Raw genomic sequence first — 17,803 nt, forward strand, 5'->3', positions numbered from 1 at the left:
GACATTCTTGAAGAGAACCCAAATTGGCCAAAACACACCACTCGGGAGAAAACCTGTTACCCCTCGAGAGGCCCCTTCCCACTACCGCAGCGAGGAGAGCACCCGAATTCCCACCCCCAGCCTTTCCAGGGGCAAGCACCAGCGCTCTTTACCTCACGTAGGACGTCTCCTCACAACTTACAGGTATCCCCAACCCAACTGCAACATACCTGGTCCACCGACGATGGTCCTTGTCTGTCCTCGCAGTCATCTAGGTGAGTAGGGGAGTCCTCCTGAGAAACCCTGGGGGCACCCAGAGGAGTCCTGTCCTCAGCAGGTCCTACAGCCGGACAGAGAGGGTCTCACCTGGGTCACCAAACTGACATGCGGAATCGAACTGTACAACTCGAGGGCAGTTACAAAGAGGTATGTTTATTGCAGCGTTGGGTGCAAGGGGGATCGCTACTCCTAACTTGCACGCTGTTTCAACAAGCCGACAGATATTTATTATACAAAGTCATGCAAATACGTAAGGTTTCCAAAAATTCATTATCATAACCTCCTCCCTCTGGCGCCTCTTCAGGATGTACTTTTCATCTTATTGGGCAGTTACCTAAATTTCCTGCTTACCTTTGCATACATTAGCAGTCTGTTGTTTAGTTTCTGTTACCTACTAGAGTTCTTTACACTTCCATCATCTAACCTTTTGTTCAAGTGTAACACATCTGCTGGCTAACGATGAGCCCCAAGCTAATATGTGCCCACGGGGCTGGTTTTAGTCTCTATCAAGGTCCTTTCCAGCCTGGGCTCTACTATGATTCTCTCACTTTGAAAACAGGAATGATGAGGCAGAGTTTGACCTTAAAGCTTTTAGTTCTGAAGAATGTACATTTTCAGGTCCTTCAAAATGGAACCTTGTTCCACAGAATGCTCTGGATTTCCTCTTGAGAATACCATGAGAAACATGGCAGGGAATGGCAAGACTGGAACAAAAACCCCTGCAAGTTCTGTGGGAAGAAAAGCTAGGCAGCGGCATAGTAAATTGTCTAAAAGAGTAGGTCAGATCTCCAGTAAAGGAAATAGAATTGAGGAAACAGTAAACAAAGAGCAGATGACTGGTTCTGCAAGCCAACAGGCTCACTGGGCAGGACTTCCTGATCTTTTGGTGCCCAGGAAGGGACTCTTGAGCCTGATGCAAATCTGGATTACAAGACAGATTTCTGATTCAACCAGAAGTGCAGATACTTCAGAAAGCTCCAAACAGAACAAGCGTAAGAGGACACCTTGCGTGTATGGAACAGGCTGTTACAGGTGAAGCAAAAATAAACCCAGCTTAAGCTAGCTTGTTATTAAGAAGTACTGTATTAGCTACCAAAAACAGTAAAGTCGTTACAAGCTTTGATTTGAAATAAATCTTTTGGTAAATGGGGACTGATGAGAAACCAATGGCATAGCAAGAATTTTTAAAGTATAAAAGGAGGAGCCAGGATGTCTTGCTAACTTTCAATATAACCTAAACAAGGGATGATGTACTTCAGCAGATTAAACGATGCAGAGTTCTAGGAAATAAGAAACAAAGGTCCACTTTAAAAAGGAAAGAAATAAACCCCCCTGTGTGTACAGTACATGTACCGGCAGGGAGAAGAGATGTAAATGATTGAAATGCCCAACATAGACCCTGTAGGCTTATTTTATTTGCAGCTGAAACTTTTATGAAAGATGAAGTTATTGTATGCTTTGTGATCTGACTATTTAAAATGCTTATTATTTGTTATCCCTAAACAATGGAGAATTACTTCTGTTGTAACTTGGCCAATCTGCACCATTTTTTTTTTTTTTTTTTTTTTTAAGCATTCAGTCCCCTCTTAAAACCAGACCAAGTCACACTTATAAACTCCCTGTGAACCCTTATCTGGTCAGTGTCTTTGGCGATACTTCAATTGAGGGATGATTTTTATTTTTTTTTCTGCTACTCATATCCTCTCAATTCACAATCTGTCATACAAATGTTTTGTGCGATACAAATGTTCCAGCAAGATCCCAAAAACCCCAGTGCTGAGTGCCTGGTCTCCTGCTAGTTCTTTCTGCCCAGAAAAGATCTGTAATGCCATGTGTTAATATACTGAAGAGAAGATAGGCGTCTAGAGGTGTTCCTGAGGGTAGCAAGTGACCAGTGACCTGAGAACTGCCTTTAGGAGAAGATTTTGAGCACTACATAAATCTATGTACATTGTAAGCACAAAAGATAAGGCTAATCCAGGAAACAGGAGGTCCTGTGATTTTTATTTTTTTTTTTAAATATTATCACTGTTACTACTTTTGTATTTTTTACCTCTTCCCCCAAGGGGCTTGAGTGACAGTAAAAGCTTAGGTTGTTCAGCAAACAAGCAAGCACAAGTAAATGGGTTCTTGTGTATGTTTGGTGTGCCTGTTGCTGCAGATAACTGCGTAAAGCTGTTGTGTTCATGAGCACATCAGACTTCCAGTTTTCATGTAGCATTCCTTCGCATATCTCAGTTTTTGCCCTTCATGATTATGAGGAGGACATGGTTCATTAGGCAGCCAAGCTGATCCAGTAGTACAAATGCAGCCTTTAGTTTGCTCCAGCTACTTTTCATTTTGCTCAGACAAGTTTTCCCCTCTGTGGGGGTGAAGCTGATTCAGTGCTCTGACACGCTGAAGGATTCCTAATGTTTTGGAAGGCAAGTTTTAGTTACAGGTAACATGCAATAGGAGTCTGCATGTGCACGTTTCTTCTTGGGTCTTTATTCTAAAACATTTGGCAGCAGTACTTTTGGGAAGTGTTGCTTTGTAAGAAGAAAAGAATGCTCTGAAATAGCACATAACGAAATCTTATTTTGTTGGAGAAATTTGTAAATAGGAAGTATCAAAACCATCAGCTTTGATCTTCAGGAAATGTGATGAGACTAAACCTGCTTGTTTGCAAAGAAAGGTGCTTTATCGTCTGTCCTGTATGTGCTTTTAATGCAAGACCACCAAGTAGTCATTCTGCATCAATGAGATCGCTATGTTGCAGTAAAGCAAGCCATTGCAGTTACCCATATTCTTGACAGAAGTGTACATAAGTGTGATGTGAATGGACGCTTTGAAGGAACGCACTGATAGCGTATTCAGTTTTTGATTGTGTAGTGTTCTCCTTGAGCAAAACCTGTTTTTTAGAGTTGCTAAGGAAGAGGAGCTGCTTTGAGTGCTCTTTTGAGTACGATGAGTAGCTGGTTTTTGTCTCCTTCCATTAACCTTATGAAAGGTGTCTTCTAGCACAATGTGCTGTAGGAGTCAACGTCTTAAATGAGGACTGCTTTGGTAACCATAACATTTCCTTACAGTGTTCTTTCTAGGTGAGGTTTCATATAAAATGTCATTTTTCCAATAACTGAATGCCCTTCAGTTTTCTAATCCGTATTTTATAAACTCCTAGTAAGAGATACTTGTCTTCTGCATATGACAGGCACCTTTGGTGGGTGCGTGGTTGAACAGCACAAATGGAAAAGATGAAATGTTAGTTTAGTTGATTTTATTAGATGTCTCTAACACATAGCTGAAATGTTTAGGAAATAACTTTGTAACCCATAGCTCAGTTTCTTCATTTATGAATTTGAAAACACTGCTTTTTGAAAGAGTCAAGCTTGATTCACACTTCTCTCTGCAGAGATTCTTCTTCTTATCCTCCGTCAGTGTGAGATTCTCTTCCTGTGGCAGTCTGAAGCTTTTTCCAAATCGAAAGAAACTGCTGTTACCACTAGGAGGCAAGTGCTCTGTCTGTGTTATATCTGACTATATTTGTTGTCAAGGAACTTAACTCTTTGAATACTGTCTTGTGTTCATTTTCTTGTCTGCTGCTCGCTTTTCAGAAGTTAGAAGAATAGGGATTTAAAAACAAAAACAAATCCAAACCCAACCCCCATTTCGAGTTGCGTAGTAGGGGTGTGGTACAGCTGAACTCTCATCTCTGAAACTGTAATTTCACAATTTTTGTCCACAATTCTATCCTTTGGCTAGCCTGTGGTACAGTTCTGTGCTGACTGGGTGTGTGTGAATCTTCCCTGTAACTGTCAAAGCAGGGCATGCTCAACCAGCCTTTGGATTTGTATGTGCATTCTTCTAAATACTGTGCTCTTTGTTTATGAAAAGAAGTATTTTTCATTTCACCTTCAGCTTGTAAATCTGGCAGCTACAGACTTGCATCTGTCTTTTTATGAGACCTGTTTTCTAGTAAGACTTAGAGTTTAGAACTTATAAACATCTTACACGCACTTGTGGCGTTAACTTCAGGCTTGAATACTATGGCTTTATAACTAGTGCTGGTGAGTCATTACGTTTTCCTTACCAGTTTCTTTAGTAGGCTGAGAAAATAAGCCCTTGAGATGACAGGGGTCTCCTGCATGTGATTAAGAAGAGCCAGGGATTCTGACCTTACCACTTAAATTTGTTTTAGAAAAAGCTTTTAAGATGCTTTTGGGAGCTGCATAGATGAAAACTGTCTTGAGTATTTCACTGAGCGATGCTCAGCTGCTGCTGGAGATGACTGCATTGATTCTGAAGAACTTTGTAAGTGTTACTTGCATAATTTTTATTTGCATAATTTTCTGCCACAAATTCAGAGCTTCTGTATATAAGAAGGCAACTCTCCTAAAACTTTATTCTTAAAATAGGCTTTTAATTGGTTATTTTTTGTGCGAGTAAAGCTTAATGATTTTGTTTTGATCAAATTAATAACGTATTCCTGTGCAGCAAGGTTTTGTTGTAAAACTAACTTTGGAGTGCAGCTTCCAGCGTGAAAGGTGCTGTGCTCTTACAACTCAGATCTCTTGTATTCAAAAAAACCCAAACAAACCCTCAAACAAACCAAACTCTTAATAAAAGGAAGAAGATTTTTGCAAGAAGGGATAATGTGTACTTAATATTAGCTGTGCATTTCTCTGCTTCTATTTATTTTGCTGGATATCGTTGCACAACATCTAGAAATGGAGTAAGTATAAATTATCCACATAAAGGTAAGAGAAACTATGATGTTGTTACTAGTCCTGAGCATCTGAAATAGGACATGTTTAAGGTGCTTCACAGGTGATGAATAATTTGAGGAGCATCATCCACTGGCCCAAAGAATCCTGAGGCCCAGTGATAGGGTGCGTACCTCAAGACCCTTCCCTTTTTCTTGCTTCCTCCTATACAATTTTTTTTTTCTTTTTTCTCTCCTGCAATAAAGGCTCTTTGGTATTGGCCAAATAGCTTTTGAAGTAAATTCATGAAAGGAACTGGCTATCACCTAAAACAGAATAGGTTAGCTAACTGGCAGCTCTTAGGCCTTCTTTCCTTCATGACTATGATGCTGCATGTATCTTATTGTAGGAATAAGTATTAAAATGATTTCACAGAGCATCAGCTGCTTCTGTGTCCCTTTGAGAAGATGAATTGTGTTTCAAATGACTGAACTCAAATTCTGGCTAATATTGCTAGTACGTTAGCTCTGTGCATTTAGAAAACAAAGCAAGTAGCCTCTAAAATGACTTGGTTTCATCCCATTTATTTTTAAATGGCAAAAGAAGTAGGCAGCCAGCCTGAATGTGGCGTTAGAAGTGATGTTTTCTGAGAACTTGTAGAATAAAAGACTGGTAAATGCAGCCTTGCAATGATATCTAGTGAAACAGTATTTACTTACCCTACAGTCTGCAGAAATCAACAGAAAAGACCAGAACCAGAACAAGGCGTCTGTCACCTGTGTAAATAGGACTAAGGGACACTGGATCTCTGATAAGTAGCTCCTGGAAGAGTTTATCTGTAGCTTGCTTGCTGAGTTTCCCGAGTGAAAGATACCAAGCAGATGGAGATGTAAAAGTATTAATACTAAATATCTAATCTGTTTTCGGTGCCTGAAAGGAGGCCTGAATGGTTAGTGGGGCTCACGGTGCTTAAGTAATCATTTTGCAAAAGCTATAACAAACGCTTTTTCTCTTACAGTGTTGGTTGAAATGCTGAAAATAATACTGACTGTTCCCTAGAAAGTTCATAAGAGCCCGTTGTGGTCAGTGAGGAAGCTGCTGTGTATGTCGCTAGCTGCATACGTGCTTCTGGCTTGGTGTTTCTAAATGCAGCTGTAACAAGTGCAAATGACAGCAGTAATCCCTCTGCAGTTTAAAGTTATCATTGCTCTTGCTTGAGGCAAGCAGTTCACTTTTACAGTTTGCACAAAGATGTTGATTATGTACACTGGGAATTAGTGGTAAATCACTGAAGTATTTTGTGTATAACTTTTGGAAAATCATTTATTAAAACATCTCGCTTTTCTTGCTTTCAAATATGCTTGAAAAAAAGTGTCTCTAAAAGAAATCAGAGGGAAAAAGTAGATTTGCTTTTAGTACAGTATGTTCACTATGACATAATTTTTTGTAGTGTCTTTTGATCTGCCCCATGAATTTCTCCTGAAGTCATAATGTATTTTTCTGTGTTCTTTTTAACATCACTTCTTCACAAAGTGATGTTGTTTATAGCTGCCTTGTCTTGTACAGTGCTCTCATCACTAACATCGGTGTGGCTCAGCTACACACAGAGTTATGTCTTAGGGTACAACTTCATGTCATCGTTGTGATTTGGTATTTCAAATAAAATGCCACGGTAGCCAAGGCAAACCTGAGAGCATAATCAATGTAATGTCCAGGAGACTGCTCCATTGTTTTGCCAGTTGATGGAGTCAATAGATAGCACACAGACACCAATACAGAAGATACCCTTGATGCACTGTTTGTTTCAAATTAATGCAGAAAATAAGGCAATATGCACATACAGAAGGATTAGCCTACGATACCCTGATTCAAACAATAAAACAGATAAGCAAGGCAATGCACCTAATCGTTACTATTCACAGCTAGCTGTAGTGGTTCAGAAAGATACATCACCCGTTGCCCTAACAGGTTGCCATCCTCCAGCTCCGCAGTCGCTGGGGAGCCCCTGTTGCACGAGGATCTGGAGAGCCTGTCCCGGCAGCTGGGAAGTCCTGCGCAGGGCATCTCCTGGTAGGTGAGGTCTGCAATGTCGCTGCAAGAGGGTTCAGCTTTTACACTATTAACAAACAAGCTCACGTAATTCCAAACGCGGAAACATCTGGTTTCACTCTCCTGTCAGATGCCACCAAAGCCTGGCCAGGGGTTGGGAGGAACCGAGGGAGTTCCCTTTATCGACTGGATTTTAACCACCGGTTTCCAGACAAGGCCAAACAGCTGGATTCATGGCTTTGGCCGCCCGCCTCTAAGCAAGGAAGGATGCGCTGTCTCTTCTCTCATGATTGTAGTTTATCCAAGGTGCATCTTTTGCTAATGGCCATACATGGTTCACTAATGACCATGCATATTTCGCTAATGATTGGATACTAAATACATATATTTAAGGTTGGGTTGGCGGGTTCTTCTGGAGGTCAGCTTTGGCTCAGGGCCTGCTGCTCAGGCCCCAGCACTTCATCCCTCTGGAATAATACGCTGGCATTTGAAGTGTTCAAGTGAGTAGTAACTTGCATACGGAACAGAAGTAATGATTGAGCCATACTGCCTGAAGCTCACAGGTGATCACCCGAGAGCGTGGGAAGGCTTCAGGACTGCAGTTGCTCGGCTGCCATGGGTTGGCCCTCGCAGCTTGAGCTCAGTCTTTGCGAGAGGTTTGTGTAGCACTTGGTAACTCCAGAGGGAGTCATGACGGAGCAAGCCACAGAGCGAGATTCACGCTATGGGACTACATCAGTAGATTGTGTATGTGTTGGAGGCCTGAAACGTAAAGCTGATGATGGCAAATAGGAAAATTCACGTTTTAACCTCTTGCGGCCTCTGCTGAAACAAAACTTTTCTTCAATTATCCTGAAAGCAGGTCTTACATTCTGCATCAAGTTAAACGTTAAAAGCTTCTCTTTCTGTAACCGCTGAAAATGTCACTGATTCAGTAACACCTTTCTTACCTCCACTTCTCCTGTTTAAATGGAATAGTCAGTTCTTGATCTATATTTGTCTTTTGCAGGAAGAATCCCATTCACTTTCAGCAGTTTAGTCACCCTAATGACGATGACAATCATGAAACAGAGATCGTAACTCAGGATAACAATGATAACCAGCCTGAATGTCCGTATGGAACGGCTTGTTATAGGTAAGAAGCACTGTACAAAATGGCTTTTCTTGTTTTACAGGTTAAGAATGTTCTCCCCTGGAGTTGCAAATTGACAGTAGGATAGTGATGTTAAATCTTGACTGTGGCTTTCCAAATTTACTGGCGCCAGACTGCTACCTTTATGCCACCAAGGTCTGTGCAAAGTATTTGTGATTTCAGCTGGTGAACATGAAGCCTTGACTTTTGGAACCTGTTCAGTGGCCTAGAGATCAAAACTTTCTCATTTTTCAACCTGTAGTAAACTGTTCTTGTATAGAAACAATAATTTATTGTTACATGTTCTTCTTGATATGTAACTTTTAGTTCAGATTTTGACAAAATATTTGTTAAGATTTTGTACAAAACCTCTATTTTAGTCAGTATTTGATTTGTTAGAAAGCATAATTTAGGTACCAGCAAGAAAATCCAGTTTATGGCTGACTGCTGTTTCTTTTAGCAGCTGTTGATTTTCTTCAAAAGATCCTTTTGTTCCATTTGTTTCTCAATATCTAGGTTTTACACTTGTATTTAGCAGAGTGTAAGGACTGCTTTGTAATTGATGCAATGGACAAAAGGATATATTTTGAGACAACAGCCCTTCTGTGGGGGCATATTGAAACTAACAGCTGCTGTTAAAGATTGTGCTTGAGCAGAAACATTTTCTCTCTCTCTCCCTGGAAGCGTGATGATCCTAAAGAGCGTGTTCTTTATAAAGTGTAACAAAATGGGAGTAACTTTTAAGGAAAAGCCATCTTATGTTCAACTAATGCAGAAGAAGTGTTTCTTTTCTCAAAAAACATCTGTGAGATGAATTTCTCATCTCAGGATGCGAAATCTAGGTTTATACCGCTCCTGAAATTGCCAACATACTTTTCAGGAGTACGATGGACACTGTCCAAAACTAAAACTGTCTCTCCTTGCAGATAAGTCAACTCCTGTGCTGTATTAGTTGATCATTTCTTAAACAGTGTTTCATTCTTTTTGGGGTAGAAGGAAGGAGGCACCCACAAAGCAATGATAATTCTTTCCACAAAGCAACAGGTGTCATTTGAAGGATTTTGATGTTATTTTTGTTGTCTTTATCTGTTGGCTACTACTGGAATACATAATTGAGTTATCTAAATGCTGTGCCTTGAGTTGGGATCAAATGCTCTGATGCTACCAACACTTGCAAAACACTGGATTAAGCAACTGTTCTGTTTCAGTACGGTATTTAATAGAAAGCTATACTTGCATGTTTTTATTCAGATAACTATCCCTTCTAATGCACATGAAATGCACTTTGGGATAGCAGTAGCTATAAAACTGTAAATCAGCTTCAAGTATGTGAATGTGTAACAAGTTATTTGATGTAAAAATAAGATTTTCTTACTGAAGAGTATTCTGTTTTTGAAGAATAAGAAAACATAAGCAACTAGTTTTACAAGGCAGTCTTCACAGCAAGGGTATTTTGTAAAATATCAAAAAAATTCTGCAGTTATAGAAATTAATCTTGTGTTTCAAGCAATGTCAAATGGTATGTCATTCTTAAATAGTGGGCTTTAATTGTTGATTCTTTTTCAGAAGGAGAAATTAGGACAACTGAACCAGTTTTCTTCCAAAGTTAGAATTTTTTTTAATTTTAATTTTCTGCACAGAAGTAAATTGAGCTGAAACAATTTTAACGTGCCGCTCTAATACACTAACACAACAGATCAGCACGGTGTAAGTGGGACCAAGTTAAAGCATTAGAACAGCATTGGATAACTGCTTTAGGGGGTGGGATAAATCAGTGTGTTCATGACCTGGATCGCAGCCTGAATGAGGGGAGCATTTATTGCAGATCAAAGAGTAAGTTGACTTTAAATTTTTAATTTTCATTGCATTGATGCTGTTTTTTAATAGAAGACATACACACTTGTATATTGAACTTCCCAGATTGCAGCAGCATATTGCAGAAATGAGTAAACTCTCTTAACAGTCCTTCTTTGGCCTTTCCCTGTGATACTTTGAGACAGGCAATTCTTTTCAATTTCTTTAATTTTCCCAAACTATTTGATTTTTAGCCTTATGTTGCAGAATATGGAAGTTACGGCTGGGTATCTCAGACTTGTGATGCACTGTGTGTGCATTGCACTTTGTGCACCAGAGGTTATGTTCTGGTTTTGGTTTTAGTGAGAGTAAATAATTGGATCAGTTCTTATTATGCTGAACAAATGCATCTCATCTTACAAGTTTGGAAACTATCTCATCTCTTGGTTTTGATCAGCTGTCTTTTTTATTTTTTTTTAAAAGGCTGAAACAAAAGGAACTCTTATGGAACCCTTTTTTTCTTCCACCCTACATTACGTAAGCTGAGACACTGCAGTAAGGCACTGGTCACAGAATTTTATTTTAAAAAGAAGTGAAAATTATTCACAAAATACAGAGGAGTTCTGGGAACTTGTTAGGTTCTTGTTAGGTGTGGAACAAGGTGGCAAATCAAGCTTTTACTGTTTTCTTTGCAGGAAGAATCCACAGCATAAACTAGAATACAAGCACAGTGCACCTCCAGGTAAGCCAAGTTGTTCAGTATAGCTCAAAGTGGGGGGAAGAAACCCCCAAACCCAGTAATGGATGCCAACACCTTGGAATAAAATGCTTTAAGTGAGAAAGTAACATTGCATTTGCAGCTTGCTCTGTATTGCCCTGCACCCTTGCTCTTCTTGAGCATGCGGTGTTGCCATTGTCTGTGATAAGGAAGGTAAGGCTGCTTGGCTGCTGCACACTTACATTCACTTTTTCAAATGTTTTTCAACTGAAACAAGATGGTCTGGGTCAGACACCGCTGACATAGTTTGTATGCTTTATATCTTAGGATTTGACAAAAATGCCAGGTGGCAAGTGGCTGTTTTCATGAGTTTAACAGGTTTTATTGAAAACTAAGCATGGTATAGCATGGTCTTACCAGATCTCTCTATTCTGCTTCCTCCATTTGGAGCTGGAGTATTACAGTGAAAACAGGGAATATACTGAAGTATTTCTCAACATTTCAAATGGATACTGCAGTAAATTTTTTCTGTAGCTTTTTTTCCCATCCCCACAGCAAAATGTGTATATCCCTATAGCATGTATGTTCTGTTGAGGCTTGGAGGGAATATAATTAAAACTGAATCTGAGATTCTATTCTAAAAGTCTTTTTGTATTCCAGTAACTAGACTTGTTGAAAAACACAGGGGAATATACTGTTTATATTTTGTCTGTTCTTAGAGAATTCAAAGATGTACTTTGCATTCTTTTTGTGCTTTTTCTTAATTATTGGACTTGGAGGGTTTTTTTTCCCCAATTTAATTCCCAATGCAAAAAGACAATACTTTAGAGCAGAACAGTTATGGAAATGTAATGATAATGCATTTTACTTCAAAAAATCAGGATTATGACATTACCCCTGCCCATGGCAGGAGGGGTGGAACTAGATGACCTTTAAGGTCCCTTCCAACCCAAACCATTCTATGATTCTATGGTTATTAAGGAGAAATTGCATTTATGGAAACAATGGCGTAAAATATTTAAATGCTTTGAAATACTGCAATTGTCTGCTGTAAAAACCCCAACCAGTACCAATGATGTTTGTCTACAGATGGCATGGTTCATAATTGTAAGAACAGTTCATCTGGGTAATCTTTCAAGAATCATTTAATACAAAAAAAAAGGTTTTTGGGGGCAGCAGAGTAGTTTTTATACTTGTAAATACAGCACAACCATTGCAGCATTTCTTTTAATAAGTCAGTCTTCTGTTGTAGCAACCTCTCCGAATAACCCTTATTGCTAGGTTGTACTCTGTCCTGGCTAATAACATTTCTTTCTTTAGTACCTGAAAGAAGAACACAACAAAAACTTCAAAAAATGGTATGTTCTGATGTTACGAATGGGCCCATCAGCATGGGATGCAACTGATCTGCTTTGGGTTTTGGGGCATTTAGTGGTGCTGGAGATGCTTGATAATACTTACCTGAGAAGAAGGTAGTCATTATTTTAGTAAAACTCTGCTTCCTTTTTTGCAAGTAATAGTGCTGGAATTGAATTCCTGTGTGCTGAGCACACCTGTCCTTCCCTGGAAGCAGGCAGCGAAACAAACAAATGTTTTGAGAGACATGTGTGACCAAGTCAATTCTTCCTTCCTTGAACAGGGTTCATAATAGGATGAAAGGAGCCAATAGTTCATCCACAGCTAGTTAAGGTTACCCCATGAAGACTGATTGCTCTTGAAACATTGAGATACTCCTTCTGCATTGCATTGACCTCTAAATAAATGTCAAAAGATATCTGCGGATGTGGTGATGAGCTTTTCTTATATTTACTCTGAGGTATTGATGTTACAGGCTTGTTAGGACTGAAATGTCGAAGAAGGGTAATGCCTTTCAGCTGGGGCAGTGTTCCCTGTGAACTATGTACGTATCCTTCGAACTTTAGTTTCTAGACATCAGTGAGGATTGTGTAGTATCACAGGCAAGCTGTAGTCTCTCTTGATAATGTAACCTGTAATACTGTATATGAGTATCTCCTCCATTTACCAGTAGTACACCTAGCTTGCTTTGCTGCTGCCAATAATATTAACTTACATGTGGCAGGTGCATGGGCTCCAGTTTTAAATATCCTTTAGCTCTGTTTCAAGGCATCTCTTGTATCTCAGTTTGGCTTCCAAATGTGAAGCTTCCTGTTATTTCTAAAATAATTTAAAAGTGAGCGTTGAAGAGCAGTCTGAAAGCCTGATGATATGCCATCTTTACTTTCACTGGCCTGAACAAGGCATGAGGATGTGGAACTGCTGCATCTCGAGTGGAGGTGGGAACTGACTTGTCTTCTTTGAGATCACCAAGGTGTGGCTGGGCATTTCCTACAGAAATCTTCAAAACAGAGATCTGCCTTCTAGAGAAAGTAAAGTGCAAATAGCTGTAGTTTTCTAGACAAAGTGTTTTGGCCTCCATTCTGTTCTGCGACCTACTTTCCACTCGGGAATGTCTTTCCCATCCCATTTCCTTATCATGTGTGTGTGTACTTCTGCTGTCACTGAATGCTTGATATGGGTGTATCTGTGCACTAGCATATTTTGAGGCATATTTGTTAGCTGTACGCTTTGCCACATCCCATGATGCAAGTATGAGCCCCATCTTGGTCACCGCTCCCTTGCAGAAATGTGCATTAAAGAGTGGCAAGAGTTGTAAGCAGCGTTGTAAGTGCAGCGAGCGGTTAAGATTTTAATAATGAAGCAAGCTGGACTGTGTGCATATCTGAAGTTTAAAGCTAATCTTGAAGGTTTAAAATTGTAGCTGTGTCTTTCATAAGAGGACCTTCCTTACCAGAATGGTAGATCCTGTGTGTGCAGCTCATGGCAGGTGGTCAGCCAGGCATGGCTATGGATGGAAAAGTGCTTCTCTTGTAAATGTGTAAATCTTTGACATGGAAGTGAAATTCAATCTGTTAAATTCAACTCCTCATCCTAAGAACGAACCAGGGAAAAAATGATATTCCATGCACAGTGGGAAGAAGGGAATTCATTAATTAAAGTTCTGTTCATATTTAATGATTGTTTAAATTTCTTTTTTCCCCTCAATATCTTGTTGACTGGCTTGCTTTGTTCTCTTGAGGGCAAAGCTTGTAAAAGGTTGCACTCAGCAAGCTCACGTCTGAGGCGGTCGTACCGAGCCATGCAAGATCACACAGGCAAGGTTCCATTAGCCTTTATTTCGTGCTGTTTGGCACAACTGCACTGTTAAGCACAGCAGGATTAATTTCTGTTCAAGTGCACTGAAACTCCAGTGAAAAACCAGCCAAGAAAAGAAGGGTGCTATCTACATGACATTTGCCATGTTTAGTTTTTAACATTGATAGTCTAATTGCTGCGAGATGGATTACAAATTGCCAATAGAGAATGTGGTCTATGTTCTGAGAAACAGTCTAAGGCTAGTTACTGGGGAAATAGCTGTAAGGGAGGAAGGGGAAAAAAAAAAGAAAGGCTGGAATGTGTGTTGTCATTAAATTGTCACTAGTGAATGACTTCACTGCCTTGTTGCTACTTGGATGAATGACCTGCTGTGGCTATGGAGTCTGAGAGTTCTCCTGCACACTTCTGTGTATGTTTTCTAGCAAGCTGATCGGCTCACTTCCAAACATAACCCGTTGTAAAGGGGTGGTCAGCAAGCTTTTTCTCCCCGTGTGAAGGAGATACTTTCAGGGAATGTTTCAAGGTCATATTTATAAATATGGTACTAGGGGAAAGGCAGAATTGTGCTTAATGAGCAGCTTCAGGGGCTGTGGAGCTGAATTAAACTATAGCAGAAAGAGAGGAGTGGGAAGACATGGAAGGAAGTGCATCATTCACTGCTGAAATCTAAAAACACTGGTGGACGAAAACCAACATCGTATGTTCCTCATACATTTGTAGGAGAAATATGGAAGTAATCAGTATTTTTCCAGAATTCCTATTTCTGTTGTAAAATACCACCTGCAGTGCTGTGAAAGTGAAGAGCAGTTTTTCTTTGTTAATCCGGTCTTGGGTTTATTATTCTCACAGGCTTAGGCTGAGAAGAGAGATTTTGTTCTTAAGGTATTTAGAATCTTTGTTTCGACTTCTCCCTCCAGACATAATTCCTTCTGCACGACTATGGTCTGTGATTCTTAGAAAAAATTCTGCTGTTATGGGTAAACATGGGCATAATTACTTTCCTCTAAAGTCTGGTAAACAGTAAACTAGCAAGCATCATATGGGATGGGATTACAGCCGAAATTGACAGCTGACATTTTCAGGATTTTCTGCTAGGTGCTATATAGGTTGCTAGCCATAGGATATTTCTCAGTTGTAGTATTGGCTGTGTCACACATGGCTGACTTTATTCTAGGAAGTCATTGGGTGCCTCTGTAGCACAGTTCACCCATAAAATTGTGTACCTTTGAGGGAATTGACTGCTGCTGTAAGTGCTTTTGAAAACCTTGCTATAGAGTATAAAATGTTAATCAGACCATAAGATGATTCTGGAATAGTAACATTCTCACTAGCAGAAAAATGTAACTGACAGAGGATGTGATCTGACTACACCAGGTGCTGGTGTTCTTGCTTGTTCACCACACGCACAGCTTGAGTGTCTGGAGCTCTGACCTGAGGTTTCAAGAAGCTGCTAAGAAATACCTGAGGTTAATATAAACATGGATGATTTGGACTGGGTTGTGTAGCTGAGAAGACACATTTCTAGTTTCATATAAAAGATGATAAGAACTGCTCAACAGATAAATCATTATGAGATCATTGACGGGTTATCTCCAAATGCAGAAACTGGAGGCTGGGAAGAAAAGGAACAAATACAGCTTTACTCGGGGGTGTGACTTAAGGGCAGCATACCATGACTGGAATATTAACAGACTGTGGCTAGTTAGGAATTGTGGGCCTGTAAGAAAAAGGGAGGTAGCGTAGGCTGGTAGAGCAATGGTCGTGCACATCTGCCAAAGTCCCAAAGCAGTGGAAATAAACTTGTTAAAGGTTCACAGCTACCGATAAGTAAAAGGAGAAGGCAATGCTGCTATGGCAGCAGCTTTGCATCGATGCTACCAAGTCAGGTAGATAAGGCTTCTTCAAAAATCAGGCTTGCCCTGTCTCTGGGAACTGGTTTATATATGTCAACATATTTGAGCAATTAAAAGACTACTGCAAGACAAGCTGCCTAAAAAAGTTTAGGAACATGCAGCGAGCAGCATCTATTTCTTGTGAATAGAGGTTTCCAAGTTTTGATTCCTGCCAATGTAGAGTATTGTGACATACTGGGAAGAGAGAAGGCAATTTAATCACAAAGTGTGAGCTGTGCAGAAGATGGATAGGCAGCAGATTGGACAGCAGCGCGATAGAATAGACTGAACTGGGAAAGGGGTAGGCTGCATCCAGCTCAGGAAAGAAGTGTTCAGCATTTGTTGTTTCCTTAACGTGTGTTCAGAAAGGAAGCACAGACTACACAGCACAGATCGAAGTTGGGAACGTAGGAGGTGAGTGATCTAGCAGATTGTCTTTGCTGACCTGAAGCTCAGGAAAGAAGTGAATGGGAATTCAAAGCCATGTCAGATTCCAAAGAGCAAGAGTATAAAGTAGCCCTAAGTAAATATGGATGGGTGAGGGCAGAAAATTTAGAGTCAGAATAGCTGTCTAGCAAGAGCTAGGGGCTAAAGGGCAAGAAAGATGCCTTGTTTAGGTATAGAAGTAGCAGGAAGATGACCAGGAAAATTGTGTATGCCACTCCTTCAGGAAAGGAGAGTTGTCAGAAGATGTTATCTGATACCGTTTTCTTCTGATATCAGAAGATGTTATCAGAAGAGGCCTGGCAACTGTTTTCCAAGTGCTGGAAGAAAAGCCACTAAGGAGAACTTTCTTAATTGATCAGACTGGTAAGCCCTGCAGTAGTGGTCAGAGAGGGATGGTACAGCTTTACATGAGAGTCTTGAAAGTCAAACACAAAATTGTCAGCATTGGATAGAGTGCTTTAGTTGAGCCTTTCTCCTGCTGAGGAGAGAGGCTAACTAGATGGCCCCTGCAAGGTCTCTTTCGTTCTGTATTTATTATTCATGAATATATGGCATTTTTGTCCCTACAGGAGAAAGGGCTGTGGAGAAAGATGCGGCGAATGAAGAGACGGGACGCAGCTTGATGCAAGCAAATGTCAATTTATTGTACAGAAGCACGAGGTTATATACACTTTCAGAAGCTGCGCGTTTTAAACAGATTGGTTCTTGAAGCTAAGCATTGCATACTAGGCAATCCCTGACTGGTGGTTAACTACCAGCAATTAACAGCAAGGTGTTACCTTTCCTTGGCGCCATCCGTCTCCCACTCCCCTGTGCTCTGTAAACACGTCTCATCATGTTAATTGTTGTCTAGACAAGCTTGAGCACATTCTCCTCAGCTAACTGATTGCCACGCATGGTCCTAGTTTCCAGCCCGCTCCTGCAGAAAGATGAACCACATGAGTATGACCTTAATGGCGGCTTTAGAGATGATGAGGAAGAGGTGTGCAAACCTGCCGATGAAGACTCTGACTGGGAACCAAGTTCAGAAGACAAGGATAACAAAGATGTTGAAATGCTTTTGCAAGAAGCGTCTAGATTTGTTAGAACCAAAAAGTAGCCATAGGGGGACAGCATTACGAATGCCCAAGCTGGTTATGTTAAAACATGAATGTGTAAGGAGGGGAATTGCTTTGAAAGCTATTTTTTCCTCAGTGATGTAGGCACTGCAGGAGGATTTTAGTCAGCGAGGGGATTCAGCAGTGTCTGTCTTTTCCATATGGGTTTTTTGTCTTATTAAGTGGTGGAGCCAGAGAACTGAGCTCTGAAAGTTTTTTGTGTTTCCTGCCCCCCCCCCCCCCCCCCATCTATTTCTTATGTTCTTATGCAACACCATTGGTATTTCATAGTTTGAAACACAGTTTTAAAGGTTGTTAATGCTTCATCTTCCTGTGCTTGAAATAAATACTGGCATTAGGAAAGCCTTTTCTTTTGCTGAAGCACAGTATATACTGTGTTGGATGAAGGGGAGTTACACTGCCCACCTGCCATATCACAGATTAATTCTTGGCCATCACTGGGGAGTTTGTCTAAATTTTGTTAACGTTCTTTTGAGTTAGTGCAGTGCTACTGGCTTTCCTCTTTGGTGTCATTTCTTTGGTTCTCTTGATTAATCCAG

The 17,803-nt window shown here is 40.3% G+C and overlaps 1 protein-coding gene across 1 annotated transcript; it reads left to right on the forward strand.

The window, feature by feature from the left end:
- Nucleotides 1–223: 223 nt before the first annotated feature.
- On the forward strand, nt 224–17,648 carry LOC129735491 (aprataxin and PNK-like factor). Its single transcript, XM_055703618.1, is given in 7 exon segments — nt 224–254; nt 906–1,118; nt 1,121–1,193; nt 1,195–1,290; nt 7,999–8,124; nt 10,611–10,657; nt 16,716–17,648. Coding segments are annotated over 7 exon segments (726 nt in total). The 3' UTR covers nt 16,856–17,648.
- Nucleotides 17,649–17,803: the final 155 nt, after the last annotated feature.

This window comes from Falco cherrug, chromosome 3 (assembly GCF_023634085.1).
Source record: "Falco cherrug isolate bFalChe1 chromosome 3, bFalChe1.pri, whole genome shotgun sequence".
Classification (NCBI taxonomy): Eukaryota; Metazoa; Chordata; class Aves; order Falconiformes; family Falconidae; genus Falco; species Falco cherrug.